This window comes from Notothenia rossii (assembly GCF_949606895.1).
Source record: "Notothenia rossii genome assembly, chromosome: 1".
NCBI classification, from domain to species: domain Eukaryota; kingdom Metazoa; phylum Chordata; class Actinopteri; order Perciformes; family Nototheniidae; genus Notothenia; species Notothenia rossii.
Genome location: NC_136912.1, coordinates 65,971,462 through 65,987,749, shown reverse-complemented (window position 1 = coordinate 65,987,749; position 16,288 = coordinate 65,971,462). Strand labels below are relative to the sequence as shown.

Here is a 16,288-nt window from a genome sequence, read left to right as displayed (position 1 = left end):
CTGTCATGGTTTGAGTTTTGTTGTGTCTAGTTGTGGGGTTATTTTGCTTTTCTGTTCTCCCTGTCATGTTTTCCTCCTTGTTTCTTGTCTGGTCCTTCACCCTGGTTGCGTTTCGATAATCCAAAAAACAGCTCCTAAATTCTAACCCTATCTCCTATTCCCTGACCTCTGAGTGAAACGTCACAGGGTTAAGGGATAGTGGATAGGAGAATTCAAAAGGACTTAGGAGAAGAGACTGCGGTACTTTAGAGAATCCGAATGCACTTTCACTATGTGACGTGTTTATGATGCGCAAGCGGACGTCATTGTGTGCGTCTGCTGCTGTGGTGAAACTATGGAAACTACAGTGTTCTATACAGCGGACTACAAACATGGATGTTTAATAAGAACGAGGGACTACTGTAAACTCATCTAGAGACTCTGCACCGTGCTGTGATGCTGCTGCTTTATGCTTTATGAACGTGGACAACAGAGAAACATATTCTTCATGACCAAAGTTGGAATTGAAATAAAAAAGGAAAGTGAAATTTATGCTCGTCACCCTCTCCCTCCGGTCCACATTAATACAAATGATCCCAACACCTATGATTGTATGAACTATGAAAAGATTTTAAAATCAATACAAATGTATTTATTATAAACGTTAGTCCTTAACATCTATCACTGTGTATATCACCATTCAAACATCTTTAAAAGTTGAACAAACCCCACACAGCTCAGTGAAATGTTGACTTTATTTGATCATTTCAGTAAAAACTAACGTTCATATTTCTCTTTTTGATTATAATACTGATGAACGTTCAAAACAAAGCACTTTGGCAACTTACCACATACATTTTAAAAAGCTTAATAAGCACCGTGACTTTCATGATATAATTTCTCCGTCATAATCGTTTGTTTCCGTGAACGGCCGATTGTTGTGTGACGCAAATGCTGCGGCTGCAAGGCATTGTGGGGCAGCATTTTCTCCTCTCCTTTCGGTAAGGGAGGTCCAGTGGTTCCTAAGCTAAAGGAGGTTATAAAGGAAGTTTGAAACCTCCTTTCCTTTCATTTGGAGAATTGGAACGGCACTTAACATGGCTGCCACTGACGTACTTCCGGGTCATTTCACTTGGTTAGGAAGGTTCCTAAGCTAAATGGACTATTGGAACGCAACCCCTGTGTTTTCCTCCCTGTCGTTAGTTTCCCTGGTGTGTCTAATTGTCTGATTGTGTTCACCTGTTGCCCTTGTGTTTCTCCTTCCCTGCCCGGCTGTTTCTCGTCTCATGATTACCCCTCCCTGTATTTAGTCTAGTCTCTTCCTGTGTTCGGTGTCGGTTCATTGTTTGTTTGTCCTCCTTCACGTCTCATGTTTTTCTCTCCGGTCTTCCTCCATGCTTCCTCACGGTCAGTTGTTATGTAATTGTTTTCCTGAGCTACCGTTTGATTCATGCCATGTTTTTGTGATCAGCTTTGCAATAAAGCTTGCTTTTTGTTTTCTAGACAAACTTACCTTTTTTTGTCTACTTTTGGGTCCTACCTTTCCCATACCGTAACAGTTGGCATGGTTGCCCTTCTGTTTATTCTCCGCTGTGGCTCTTTTTCTCCCTCCCCGAGACAAGCGTTTGCTCCCGCTGCTGTAATTCAATTCAATGCAATCCCTCCCCGTCGAGGCAAGCACTGTAATTCTCTCCGGTTTGCCACCAGCAGATAACATACACCCACCTCTCCGCCTCTTCCAAGGAACGAGGGGACCGTGAGGCAGATTTAAAGTTAAAAAAAATGTCGCCGGTCAACCTGTCCGTTAAAGTTTAAATCTTCCGGACAAAATTCGAAAAGTGCCGGTCAAAGGTCTTTTTTGTTATTTATTGAGCTTTAAAACAAATGAATAACGACTCTATATAATCATATAAGAATAAAACACGGAGATATCTTTTTCTCCCCCTTTTCTGACAGCCCAGCAACTGATCTCAAAGCACGCTCCCCTCTCCTGCAGGGGGGCGTGGTCAGCTGCAGCTCATTTGCATTAAAGCTACATCACAGAATCAGCCCCCTGCAAAAACAGGGCTGGAAAGAGCAAATAGAGCGAAATGAGGCATGAATTAAATGCAGGATCTGTTTGGTATTTTGAAAAAAAAACTTCAGATATGTTTTATATAGGTATGGCCTTACAATATATCAGGTATGAAAACGGGTCAGGGGTGAAAAAGGTGAGAAGGATATTATCCCTCAGGGGATCCCGGGGCATTCTCCCCCGGAATAATTTTTGGAATATTCCATATTTTAAAGCATCAATCTGATGCATTTTGTTAGGCCTGGGCCCACCCACATGCACGTCTGGCCCACCCACAGCCAATCAGCGCTTCATAGCGCAGAGACGGGAAGCCCAGAAGGAAGTGCCACAAACTGCAGTTCATCTAGTGGCCGACAGGAGATGGATGCAGAAAGGAGCAATTCAATAGACCCCCATGTTAAAATGCCCAACTTTACAGCAGAAATAAACATGTTTCTAGCCTGGATCCAATCAAACTTATTCTGGATATAGTTAGATTCCACCTTCATGACAATGGAATAGGGAGTGCATTTTTTTACCGTGAGTTTTTATAGTAAGTAAAGTAACTTTTGCCGTGAGTGAATGAAAGTATTATTTCTTCTTGAAGTCTGCAGTTTAGCGTGTACACATTTGCTGAATATGAAAACACTAAGTCTGTGCCCATGTGCGACTGTCAAGGATAAACAACCTGTGGCCGCCGATATATATATATATATGTCATATGTATTATTGCTACACAAACATTACATTGCAGTTGTAGTGTCGCCAACTCCGTTTTTAATATGCAAAAAGACAGCAACATGCGTCTTTTAGATCTTTCCAGACGAGAGATCTCTCTCCCCCGTCTGTATGCGAGGGGGCGGGGCAGTTTATACACACACACACACACACACACACGGAGGAGATGGCGGAGAGAATGCGCTCCGAGTTGTGGTTAAACTATACCCGTCTCGATGTGGAAAATGCTCGTTGCCTAAAGTGCAATAAGAGTTTAGCATGTAAGGGCGGTAACACGAGCACTTTGTCTAAACATTTAGCAAAAGTGCACCACATTCAGACGGAGGAATGCACCGGGTTCGACTGTCTTTCTAGTTGCTCTGTAGCCCCATCCACGAGTAACGTTTCCACGTCAGGTGTTATGTATGCTAGCAGCAACACATGGAGTTAACTACATTATAAAAACATGGGTTAATGATTAGAGGTAACTGAGTTATTTATTTTGTTAAAGTTTCAGCTATTCTGTTTACAGTTCTGTTATCAGATTATTAATATGATTTGTTAAAACATTGTTGTTTCTTTTGATGTGAAATATTTATTATGTATTTAATTTAAATAAAAAGCAATGTTAGTTTTGTTCACAAATCTATCACAGGTTAAAACCCGAGGGCACCGAGCCTTCGCAGCAGCTGGCCCCAGGCTCTGGAACCCTCTGCCCCTCCATGTCAGGTCGGCCAACACTAGGGGTTTTTAAATCCTCACTAAAAACACACTTCTTCTCTCTGGCCTTCTAGTCAGAGCGGAGCACGACACCTGACTATTCCCTGTGTTTTTGTTTTTTATATTTCTGTTGTCAATTATTGTCTTTTATTGTGATCGTAGTAATGTGTTTTTATTACATGTACAGCACTTTGGCTCGACCAAAAATCGCTTTTAAATGTGCTATATAAATAAAACTTGATTTGATCACCTTTTTGTGTTCCAGAGGATCACGTTTACAAAATGGTATTCTTACCTTCCAACTTGCAGTTCCTCAGTAGATTCAGGATTTCAGGGAGACAATCGGACAGCTTCACGTCCTCGAGGTGGAGACTCCTCAGGAGCTGATTGGAGCCTAAAAGTGGAAAATAAGTCGTTACTGACAGCACTTCAGATAAGACTTAGTATAGAATTAGTCAGATCAACTGATCAGGCACAAATATTATTTGAAAGGTTTTATAAACTAACTAATCAGTATCAGTATGAACCTTAAAAAAACTGAATCAGTCGGGCTTTCGGGTGGTTAACGTTTCAGAATATCAGCAGCAGTTAATATAACATTTAATCAGATCTATGAAGATAAGGCTGGTGTGTTTCTATATTTAACTTATAACCAATAAATGAGGAAAGAAGACAATAAAAAAGATGTAAATCTTTGTACTATAAATAAATACTTGTGTTCTTTAGGGCACATATATGACCTAAAACAGGTGCTCAGTATTTGTTCACATACAATACTCATATAGAAGCCCTTGTTTAGGCCTTTTTTTGTTACCATGTGAGCAGACTCATGAGTCAAGATGTCAATGTATCTTAGTTGTATTGACTTAGATCTCTATCAAGCCTCCGTGCCCTGGCGCTTTGTGCCTTTCAGGAGCTAACAGTGACAGGACATTACCTGAGAGAGTGCTGAGCAGGAGGCTTTGAGAGGAGCCGGTTGGTAACCTCATCCCCGCGATGTGGAGCGAGGTGAGATGAGGAGAGTGTCTCAGAACATTGGTGATGAAGTGCAGATCTGTCAGCGGGAGCTCAGCCACTTTAACTGACAGCTTCTGCAGAGGCAGCTCTGTGGAGGACAGCAAACAGTCACCTCAGAGGGTGCAATTCCTAAGTTTGCCTTAGTTTTATCTTCGAAAAAAGTTTTTCTGAACTTTTTAACTTCTGACTGACTGTAAAGTGGTTTAACTACCAAAAATAAACACTGCGTTTGTAGAAAAAAAACTAATGGTTATCTTACATTGCTTTCTTTCATCTGTACAATGTGATGACCGTCTCTTGTTTAAAACATTCTCTAATGTTGAAGTTACTCTGCCCTCAACCTGTAGAGGATTTGTTGCACAATTCATTGAAATGTAATTGAAATTGTGATATTCATATAGCGGGAAGCACCTATTTGTTAAAGGCAGAATATCTGTTCAAATGCAATTTTGAATCTGGAATTTCAGAGACATTCAGGCGTACTAATAGTATTTTACAAACTTAACAAAAGAGATATCAAATATTTTTCAAGGATGAGAATAATGATGTAAAAACAATCAATACTTCCTATATCCTTTTCCCAATATCAGCCAAAATAATCCCAATTCTTTATTGTGTCCAAATCGTGCAGCCCTTCTTAGTTCTTGGCTGGTTCAACAGGTGTGATACACTTTCTGCCTACTTAGATATTACTTCATTTTGGTAGCAACTTCAAAGCACCTGGCATGTCTGGATCCTCAGCTCCGGGGTGACGCAGTAAGAGGCGTGATCCCAACATGGCAGTCTGGATCTCCACGTGCAGGGAGGTCAGGTGGGGGTTAGCGTCCAGCAGGAACTCCAGCAACCCAGCGTAGGGCAGCACGCTGACGCTGAGCTCCGTGAGGGAGCTGCGGCAGCTCTCCGTCAGCGTCTTCAGGGCTTTGGCCAGGCCCAGCACATCCGCATCTCTGAATGAAGCTGCAGACACACACAGAAACACAATCATTTCCTGCACACTAATACGTCAGGTTTAACTATTGTGACAGTAAGGTTATCCTCAACTTTGTTCAATAGATTCAGTACAGCAACATTCAACAACAAGTTCAATGTCAAGATTAAGATGCACCTTTATTGTGCATTCATCTGCATTTTCAGATGTTTGTTTGACTTAATGTTGTTTTTGTTAACAGCTTTATCAGACAACATTTGATATTGTTCGCTTGTTTTACATAATATCTAGAAAGAGGACATATTATGCTCATCTTCAGGTTCATATGTGTATGTTGTGTCTGTACTGTGACATGTTTCCATGCTTTAATGTTCTCATACTGCCTGTGCTGCAGCACCTCTTTTCACCCTCTGTCTGAAACCAGAGCCCAGTCTGCTCTGATTGGTTAGCTCGCCGGCTCTGTTGCACATTGTTCGTGCCTATCACGTACAATGTGCTAACATCCAACTGTTCTACACACAAAGCTGAACATTTGGAGATTTTAGGGGAACTTCTTGAGGGCAAGTTTGGGACATTGAACTGTCATCATACTGAACATATTTAAATGGAGTTTAAGGTACTGTCAAGGATAAACAAAGGGCACCATTAATTATCCACTGCTACCAATGTTGGATGTTTGTTCATAAACTTAAATTATTATTATTATTCATTTTGAGACACTTACTAATGCTGTGAAGAGTTAGAGAGCGCAGGAAGAAACATGTGGGCAGGGCATTGTTCAGCACTGTGAAGGTGTCTGACACACACTTCCTGATCTCCAGACTTTCGATCTGTCCCCACGGACAGGCCCCTGCTGAGGGCCCTTCACGCGGAGCGAAGGTTTGACAGAGAAACTTCAGGTCCACATCAAGGTTGGCTTTTCCACATTCTTTCTCCTCGACACAATCCAACTTCAAACGTTTGCAGGGAACAACGTGATTATCCTGATCCTCTGAAGCCGCAGTCTTGATGCATAAACCGCAACTGGCCCTGTCTGCAATGGCTGAATAGGCTTGTAAGTTACATGTTGCCATTTTTCTCTGCATTAGGGACCTGAGCTCAGGGCTTACAAACTGAGATCCCCTGTTGAGTAGAATCCAGGACAGCATGAGGGAACATTTCACATCTATAACAACTTTCTTAGCAACCCCGTGGTCTAGCAGGCGATGGAGGACGTACAAATCTGTCTTCCTGTCTGATAGATCCATGCACTTTGAGACACAAACCGTCCTGATACCCTTCTCTAAGAGCTTCAGAAGATGCCGTCGTTCAGAAGTTAAACTTTCAACTGGAGTATCGAGTAAAAAATATTTGATACATTTAGCTGCAGCCAACAGGAAGGATGGGGTGTTCAAATGTGTGATGTTTTTCTGGACAAATTGGCTGGTGTAGCCGTAGAATACTAGAGTGAAAATAATTCTCATAACTTCATGTTTGGCCTCTTCTTCTGTGTGGAAGTTTATCGCCTGAAATGAAACACAGGATACATATTACATCCGGGTTCTGGTTGCTACTATACGAGATAATCAAAGAAGCCATTGTACTTACATGGTTAAGTCCACGCATTTCCTGTAGGACTCCGATCCATCCGGCATGAGTTGATATACCTGAGACAAGGCAAAGAGAAAGTGGAAAATAGAATCTTAATCATGAATTCTGATCAAAACAAAAGTACACTTTCTGTGAACAAAGGAAATGTACATTTCCTCAGTTCGTACCTCTCTTGTTTAGGGCAGGCTGGAGCTCATCCAGTTGGCATACAGTCAGATGAAGAAGAAGACCCTTAATGAGAGGCGTTGGTAGATCTGTATACAGTTACAAAACAAAATATAACTTTAGCATAGATTTATCTTTCAAAGTGAATTGGAATCATCAATGAGGGACCAGGAAGTGAATTGATGTTACATGTGTACTGTGAGGTGTAGGCTACAAGAAGAGAGCACCGTTACAAGTTAACATAACAATTATATACCAAACTTGGTAACGTTTATTTTAAAGTACTCGAAGTAATGTTATTAAGGGCAGTGCAAACAGTCAAATGTTATTTTACGTCAACCTATCTGTTACTAACTAGCAATACTTGGTTGTGAAAACACTCTGTTACAAGTAAAATTCCTGCTTTCTAAATGGCATCTAAATAAGTACTAAAGGTAAAAGTAATTGTGGCTTCTAAAATGTTGTGGAGTAATGAAATTACTCAGGTAAAGCACAAGTACCTCAGAATTGTACTCAAGTACGATACTTCAGTAAATGTACTTAACTGCATTCCACCACTGCCGTCCTAAAAATAATTAATACAACCAATAACAATATTGCCATTTGCAGGTTTATTGAATGGAGTTCAATTTAACGTAAACTGTTAGCTGGTTGGCTTTACTTATGGGGATATTAAAGTTAGCGAAAGTAAATGACGTGCTAGCTGTATGGGATATGTGACATAAGCGAAGGTAAATGACATGCTAGCTTCTAACAGTGTCATGTTAGCCAACTCCCTGTTATTCAACACGACTTACCAACAACAGCCTCAAAGCCCAGAGCAGCATAATGTTCCCGGACAGCTAGGAAACATATCTCCTTTAAAGTGAGACATGCATCCTTTGGGTTTATTAGGTCTGCTTTGCGGGCAGTGTCCCCCATTGCTAGCATTTATGTGTTTTTCATTTACAACGTCGTTAATTACGATGCTGTTTGAAACGTTAACCAACTACCGGGACACAGCCCTGGTTCCGTCTGCTTCTGGTCCCTTTGCTTCACGTTGTGGTTGGCAAATAATGAGTTACAGCTACTTCACCAATGGATGTAATATAGCAATAACAATAGTCACCGGCTCTTCTATTTCTCTAGTTTTAATGGCGGTCGACCAACCAAGATGAAAGGTATATGGCGCCACCTACCGCAGCGATGCAGCATCATTGTTTTCTTTTTATACATCCAAGGTTTATGTTCTTGAACTTCCTATTGTTTAATTTCGTTAACGTTGAATATATCCTGCAAACTGGAACGATTAAAATGATATTTAGTTATCTTGTTCTTTGTGTGAATCAGAAGAATAAACTATACATTTGTCATTGGTTCTATTTGTTCTGCTATTCTATAATTGCATTCATTAAAAAAGGTATTGAATAAAGATATTTGTTTTTTTGTACAGTTCATTTTATTTATGGGAAAATGTCACATTCATAAAGAGATGGACTGACTCCAAATCAAATGTCTGACACTTTTAATAAACAGTATGAATTAAAACTGCAAGCAGCTCGGTGCAGGTCCGCTGTTGTCCGCATGTTGACGCTCATGCAATGCTTTCCGGTGTCGGCCGATAGCAAACGCGGGACGTTTCAGGCCGATCGAACAATGCCTATAGGAGTTACAGCAGTAAGTGGTCTCAGACTCTAATAAGAAGGTGATGTGTAGGCAACCTTGTATTTGAAAAACATTTATTATATTTTTTATAACTTTCCACTTGTACCCGTCTACAGTGAATCTGCATTGAAGACACTGATGATGGTAAATGAAGCGGCACTCGTATAGAGAGACACACGCACACACAATCATGCACCGACTTATATCGGCACTAGTCGCCTGCATGAAGTACTAAAACGTACTGGTACTTGTGTGCATGTGCTATTAAAATGTGTTCAAATCCAGGAAGTGTAGTTGTTTATGTGCAGAAGTTACTGGATTCACAACAGAAAGATAACCAATCCTGCTCCTCTCTTTCATTTAAAAAAACAGAATAACAAATACATATCAGCACAAACGGTACATGTAGTCTTTTGATAAAGTCTGTTTAGTCCCTCCTTCTATACTACGCCCTTCTGGTCCTCATGAGAGCGCTGGTGGAAGACAAATGAGACGGCAGCGTCCCAGGAGGCTTTCAACACCTGGTCCCTCAGGCCCTTCTTGTCAGAGCAGTGGTTCCACTGGGAGAGGTCACTGGTGCAGTCGGAGGCCTCTGCAGGAGGCCGGACCTCCCTGCCGTTCACACAGCGGCGACAGCGAAACCTGACAGAAACACAAGAGGGAGGAAGAGAGTCCGATTAGCACATTACATACAGTGTGGCAATGTTGAGGCTGCAGGCTCAGATCAGATCTCCGAGGAAGATGCTGTTATATGAAGTGATCACATGGGGACATTTGTGTGTTTGGCGTAAACAAAATAAAGGAAAGAGGCAGTACTGGGTCTGTTTTTCTTGATGTCTGTAAATATATACAAATTCAGCTACGGTGTGTTTCTGTATGACAGTCAGATCTGCTCTCTGTCAGTTGGACTTAGTTTACTTACAATGAATACAATCATTGTAACTAATTGTAATAATAATACTTACATATACTAAATTAGATTGTAGCTGATTTAACACAATATAATTACATTTAATAGACTATAAATAAACAATATAAATCATTTAAGCTACAATAGAATTAAAACCATAATGATTAAAAAAATAATTGAAATGTAGCTATACAATTATATATATTTTTTAATAATTCAAGCAGTTGAACAGTTAACAGTAATATACTTTGTTTGCAATATAATCACTAAAACAGATGTTTATAGAAATGGTATTCTTCTTTATTTACTTTAACAAAACTAAATTTCCCTCAGGGACCAATAAAGTATTTCTGATTCTGATGTGTGAATAGTTAAAACAGACTTCACACCAGCGTGCATACTCTAAGTCTTGAATTTACACTGTATTCTGCATCCGTCCACTGGAATGTGAGTTATCATTTAAATATTTACCTACTTCTATAACATTATCAAAAAGACAGGGTCATCCATAACTCATATAAACCAGTATGGTAATACACACAGTTAGTATGATCAGGGGGTTTTCAGCACAGATTCTATGTATCTTAAATTAGGTAGTTTCACATTTTTTCACAAGGCTGAGCAGTAAAAGAAATTCTAAAAAAAAGTCTGCACTGTTTCTTTTCCATACCTGTCATGTGTGTCACTGATGGTCTCCTCGTTCAGATGGAAGAGTTCTCGGAGCTCGCCCAGAGAGAAGTGGCGCTCCACGTCCTGCTCCTCGTCCACCACACAGCTGCTCAGGGCCTTCTTATGTGCCTGCCTCTGAAGGATCTTCTCCTCAATCGTCCCCGTCTGCCAGCATACAAACACACAAATCAAATATGGAAGCAATGTCTGCAGCTTTAAATGTTCCTGAAATATGTTGAATGATTCAATGAGTGCATTTTATGAGCTGTGTTGAACTGACGGAGAGCAGTCTGTAGATGTAGCAGGTCTTCTTCTGGCCGTCTCTCCACACCCGCGCCATCGCCTGCTCATCATTGGCTGGATTCCAGTCAGGATCAAACATAACCAAGCGATTAGCACCAATCAAATTCAGGCCACATCCTCCAGCCTTGCTGCTCAGCATGAAGATGAACTCTGGATTCTGAGAAATAAAACATTCAGAAGTTTCTTTAACTGCCTCGCAAAGCTTAGTCCTTTTTTCTTTCTTTTTTTAAACAGTGTCAAACTCACAGACGGAGTGTTGAATTTTTCCACAACTTTTGCCCTTTTCTTGATGGACATTGTTCCATCCAGTCGCACATAGAGGTATCTGTCAAAGACCAAGAAGAGGAGGGTTGTTGCTCACTGAAAAATAATAAAATACAGTCACAAATAAATGGTGGATTCCCCCCCAAAAAGTACCTTCTAGATCTGCAGAGCTTCTCGAAGAGGTCCAGTGTTTGAGTGTAGTTGGAAACGAGCACCACCTTGTCACTAGTTGTAGACCTTGTCATTGCCAGAATGTAATCAAGAACCAGCATTTTCCCTGGAAGAAAGAAAACCAGTTTGTCTTCATGTGGCCTGTCAAATGTGCAACTTCTAAAATGGATGTCAGCAATATATGTAATCACCAATAGCAGATTTGTACAGAGTGGTTTTTGACATGTTCTCACCAGAGAGCTGAGGCTCCACAGCTTTAGCGGAGTAGCCAGAGGGAAAGAGTTCCAGCGCCCCTTCAAAGCCCTCATCCCTCTGCAGACACTTCTCATAGATCAGAGCTGGGTCTGCAAAACAGAGGAGGAGTTAGTATTTCTACAAAAGTAAACTTTGCATAGTGTTTTTGCGTGATAGCTATATTTTTCACAAATGCAACAGTGTGATATATTTGGAGTTTGCACTTACGATTGCACAGTTTCTTAAGTGTGGTGATGGAAGACAGGGAGGAGACACTTATTTTTCCCTGCTGTAATGTCTCAATGGGCTTTGCCTGTTTCAGGAAACGCTTGTAGAGTTCTGACTGCAAAGGAGTCAGCCTGCAGGGAAACGGACATTGTGTTAATATAATTATTCTAATTTACAATATTACAATTCATACAAAGACATAGAGTAAAGTTGTGTCTGGATGATCAATACTTTTGAAAACCGTATGAAATGTGTCCGGAACCATATTTCCATCAGCTTCATTTCAAATAAAAAAAGGTGTTTGCATGTTTTTCTCAAGACAGCCTTATAAACTAGTGTCAAATAAAAAAAATAGGCTTGATTTGGTAAATAAGCATTTTGTTTGAAGAAAGGTATCTAAGGATTGAATTTTTGTTTACACATTTGGTATTGGTGCTGAAACTTTGGAAAATCGTTCGTGATTCCTTGAAAACAATGTTTAGTTCAAAAAAAACAATTTCAAATGAGACCAACATTTTGTTTACAATTAAAAAAAATGGCAACAACCTATTCTCAACTTTCTAACACAAGAAACCCAATGAACCAACATACCTGCAACACACAACCTGCTCAATTTTCACAGGAAGATATTTAGACAAGATGTCAGATGTTCTCCTGATCAAGCATCTGTAGAGGCAGAATATTAAAACAGGTTTAACAATAGCTGAGAAAGTACTTTTGATAAATGCTAATCAACATAAGCTAATTAGTGCAATTTGACACACACAGGCAAACAAATCTCCCACACACAGAACCTGAACATTAGCATAATAGGTCCCCTTTACATATAAAGTACCTTGCATGCCGTTTGAGCTCACCTGTTGACGATGTTGATCAGCTCCTTGAGCCTTTCCTCCCCAATCTGTCTGTCTTTATCACTGGCTTCTGCATCTCGACCCCTGAGGATGGGAAGCTCAAATCGCTTTTTAAACTCCTGGGCTGTACCTGCCAGGTAAGAGGTAAAAAAAAAAAAGGGGGGGGTCAGGAAAAACAGCAGAGATAACAGAATTGTGTAATAGCTGTTTTTAAGCTACTAACCTAGGATCCCAGCATTTACAAAGTGGACCAAGCTGAAGTACTCCAGTAGGTCGTTCTGGATTGGGGTGCCTGATATCAGCACCCTCCGCTGGGCACTCATGGCATTCAGCGCCTGGTAGGTCTGGTTGTCAGAGTTCTTCAGCCGATGACCCTACAGTACACACAATAATACATGTTAAATCATTGTTTCATCAGTCTGCCACAGCTCTAAGGAATATGTAAATACCTCGTCACAGATGACAAGTCCAACTTTTCCCTTGTGCAGAACCGCGGTGTGTAGTCGGAATGTCTCGTAGGAAATAATCAGGATCGGGGTGGCTACTCTCAAACCATGTTGAGAGACAAAGTTCACTAGTAGAAACCACAGAAAACAAATACCTTAATATGCAGACAATACTCCAACAAGGATATTATGAATTAAATATTGGATGCTGAACCAGATATTGTCCAAGTACCATGACTTCACGTCCAAAAGGCCTACACACTATTTCTTTTTTATATGGTGTATATTTTCTTTATTTTCTTTTAAAGCATCTTTGAGCACTGTAAAAGTGATATATACATTTTAGTTTTGGTGAAATAATTTTAAATGATCATGGATGACTGGCAAAATGTAAATTATAAACTGCAATAATATCATCAGAGTTACTATGACTTTAAATCAAAATCATCAACATTGGTATGAATAACACACTACAGGAAAGGAAAAACCCCCAAAAGCATAATATGGCCCCTTTAACTTTGCTGTGAATTCTCATGAGGAGACAGACGTACCTAGTTTTCTATCGATCTCCTCCTTTGAACCTCCGTCGATGGCGACTGGTGAAAGGCGTCCTCCCAGCCACTTTGCTATTTCATTGTACCAGTTACGTACGAGACTGGACGGTGAAACCACAATGACCTTGTCTATCTCAGGCTTTACATCAGGGCTTTGGCGCAGCATGGTCCACATGAGGCTGATACACTGCAACGTCTTCCCCAGGCCCATCTCATCTGCCATGATGCAGCCGTACGACCCGGGGATACGCCTTCCCGTCACACACTCCCACAGGAACTTCACCCCCTACAGAAATCGAAGACAGAATATTTTATCAATAGAGAAACATCTACAGCTGTGGGACATATAAAGGATTTCTGATTCTCCACTATTACACAATATTGTCATATTTATGCAATTTGCTTTCTTGGTCAGAGAAGAAAAGAAATATATATCTTGTGTTTACCTCTCTCTGATGGGGTCTGAGTACTTTTCCTAAAACTGGATCCACAACAACATGGATTTGTATTTTATCTCTGAAAAAGACAAAGGAAAACAAATGAAAAACTCCCACCAATGGCACAGATACAGCAATGCTGGCAGTTAAGGATATGAAGTATTTTCTAGAACCGGTACAAAGCCCACATTCATTTTCCCTGTAGCCTATGTTAAAGGTGATCAAACCAAGGAATAATCCTATATGTTCTGAACCTACTTGTCAGCTTTGATCAGGTCATGAGCGCTCAGAATCGGGGGTTCATAAAGAACCAAAGCGTCTTCTGCGAAGGGATCGTGAAGAGCTTTCCTTACTCCTGCGCGCTTTAGACCAAGTGCCCTGATTCCCAGCGCGCCTGTGGGTAATTCATCAGGAGAGCAGAGTAAGTACTTGTTTACTTATTGTCCTATACATAAATCCATAGTGACAAGAAAAGCTGTTACCTGTGTAATTTTGAATAGGAATTTTAAATGGCTTGGAGAGGATACTTCGAATAAATGCCTCCTGTAAAAAGGATTTTAAACAAATGAGCATATAGATTCAATAGTATGCATTTATTGCTGTATTAACACAGGAAAATTAAATAGATTTCAAAAACGCTTACATGCTTGTCACCATCCAAACATTCAGGCAGTTTGTTCAGCTGTGTCAGAGGCTTTCTGAATGGAGAAATGTGGCTTTCTCTCCTCTCATTATCACTTTTTTTTTTTTTGTCCTGTGAAAAAGCATAACTCACCTTTCAATACAGCACGTACATGTGTTACTAAAAGTTACCCTACCAATAAATAAACACTGCCAAGGGACTCAGAAGATCAGCTGAATCGAAAAGGGATATGTTATGGTTCAAAGATTTCCATAAACATGTTATGGGAGGTCTTTGCATAAGTCAATTATCAAGAAAACCTCAAATTGCCAAATTCAGCCAGAGTTTAGCGTACTCTTTAATATGCAGTCTCCGGTCACTCGCGTATCTATACAGACAATGCAACAATAGGGTTGTTTTCCAGGTAACTCTGAATAAAGCAACTTTGGATAAGGCATTACATGTATAATAAAGATGTTTATTTACTTACAGTGTTACATGTCCATTCCTCATCGTCACATGAATCTCCTTGCTTGCGTTTAGCAACCTGACTGGGAGCCAGACTCCTTCTCTGGAATGAGGATTTTTACCACAAGTTTTTAAACAGTTTAAGGTAGTTGGCAAAACCCAAATGTATCCTGGTGCAAAATGGGAATACATATGAATGCTTCGGCATGCTTACCATTGTCGTTTCCTCTGCTTGGCTGTTATGCTGAGACGTGTTGCTAGCATGTACCACTAACGAGCCCTAGTTACCCAGAAACAGCCCGGAGCTCAGTCTGCTTCACTCACAGCCAATGAGCTCATTACTACATCACAGATATGTATGCCACGGATTTAATATATAAGTATTATCAGTGAGTTAGTGCGTTCAATTCAGGTGACAGGTTAGTTCCATAGAAGGTTTATATTTGCACTGTTCTTCTAGCTTGATTCCGGTTGGTGTTAAACTGCGCGCTAAATGGATCAAAACACTACGGCAAGCTTGAGAGGACAAACTGAACGCTATGTTTCTCCTCTAGGGGGCCGCCCCCTGGATATGACTGGCCCAGCTGCAGCCGCAGCAAGTACACGACACGCCCTCTAAACGACACGCCCACCTGACACCTACGGTGGCTGAGAGACATTGATACCTTACATGGCAGATTAAAAACGAATTGCAAATGTTATTGTAGCAGTTGAAGCAACTACTAGGCAAATTAATTAATAACCTAGTCTATCCGTTTGAGACACAACAGTATATGACTTTAAGCACAAATAATTTTGTATAATTAATACATTAAAACAAAAAGGTGGCTTAGTAAACTTTATTTTTATTTTTTAGTACGCTACATATAAAATAGGTAATAATGAGATCATCTATTAATTATGTTTGTCTAACTGCCACACATGTATTTATAAATGAATGCAGATATTTATGAACATCTAAATATAGTTGTTAAAGGTTTTAAGATATAAATAATCACATCATTAAGGTTTCAAACAGGTTAATGTAAGGTAGGCCTATAACATGAAAACATGAGTTTTAAAACTAATTTCTGAATCTCACATTAGCCTGTAGTTTGGTATGTTATTGATATGGGCTGGACACCGCTTCACAATGATCATCATTTACTTTTTTAGACCAAATTAGGAGGGCCAGTCAGGCCACTATTGAGCTCAATCATTCACATGTATTATTATTAATTTATAAATTAAGAGTACTAGGGGTCTATTACAACACCTTTTAAGGAATCGTCATGCATTCTGAATGTTTCTGTAGGCTACTTTAAAAACAGGCATC

At 40.2% G+C, this 16,288-nt stretch overlaps 2 protein-coding genes across 2 annotated transcripts; both read right to left on the bottom strand.

Moving 5' to 3' along the window:
• Positions 1 to 8: 8 nt before the first annotated feature.
• lrrc41 (leucine rich repeat containing 41) lies at positions 9 to 8,316 on the bottom strand. The gene is made up of 7 exons (XM_079686635.1): positions 7,967 to 8,316; positions 7,172 to 7,258; positions 7,002 to 7,060; positions 6,139 to 6,919; positions 5,207 to 5,443; positions 4,407 to 4,574; positions 9 to 3,863 (listed from the first exon to the last, which is right to left on the bottom strand). The coding sequence occupies exons 1-7, from the start codon at positions 8,097 to 8,099 to the stop codon at positions 3,745 to 3,747; spliced, it is 1,584 nt and encodes a 527-aa protein (XP_079542761.1). The 5' UTR covers positions 8,100 to 8,316; the 3' UTR covers positions 9 to 3,744.
• A 295-nt stretch (positions 8,317 to 8,611) lies between these two features.
• On the bottom strand, positions 8,612 to 15,511 carry rad54l (RAD54 like). The gene is made up of 18 exons (XM_079680595.1): positions 15,188 to 15,511; positions 14,996 to 15,076; positions 14,527 to 14,637; positions 14,366 to 14,426; positions 14,142 to 14,277; positions 13,893 to 13,962; positions 13,444 to 13,732; positions 12,896 to 13,020; positions 12,670 to 12,820; positions 12,450 to 12,576; positions 12,184 to 12,258; positions 11,593 to 11,723; positions 11,364 to 11,474; positions 11,113 to 11,236; positions 10,942 to 11,020; positions 10,673 to 10,852; positions 10,394 to 10,557; positions 8,612 to 9,455 (listed from the first exon to the last, which is right to left on the bottom strand). Exons 1-18 carry the CDS (start codon positions 15,188 to 15,190, stop codon positions 9,254 to 9,256), a joined length of 2,220 nt encoding a protein of 739 aa, XP_079536721.1. The 5' UTR covers positions 15,191 to 15,511; the 3' UTR covers positions 8,612 to 9,253.
• Positions 15,512 to 16,288: the final 777 nt, after the last annotated feature.

Excerpts from the sequence above, each read along its gene's own strand:
- rad54l (XM_079680595.1), bottom strand. Across the intron at positions 13,021-13,443 it reads GGAGATCGATAGAAAACTAG|TGAACTTTGTCTCTCAACAT; the intron begins GTACGTCTGTCT and ends GGTTTCTACTAG. Across the intron at positions 12,259-12,449 it reads CTGATCAACATCGTCAACAG|ATGCTTGATCAGGAGAACAT; the intron begins GTGAGCTCAAAC and ends CTGCCTCTACAG.
- lrrc41 (XM_079686635.1), bottom strand. The coding sequence starts at position 8,099 with ATGCTAGCAATGGGGGACACTGCCCGCAAAGCAGACCTAATAAACCCA. Across the intron at positions 7,259-7,966 it reads GGGCTTTGAGGCTGTTGTTG|ATCTACCAACGCCTCTCATT; the intron begins GTAAGTCGTGTT and ends AACTGTATACAG. Across the intron at positions 7,061-7,171 it reads GCCTGCCCTAAACAAGAGAG|GTATATCAACTCATGCCGGA; the intron begins GTACGAACTGAG and ends GCCTTGTCTCAG.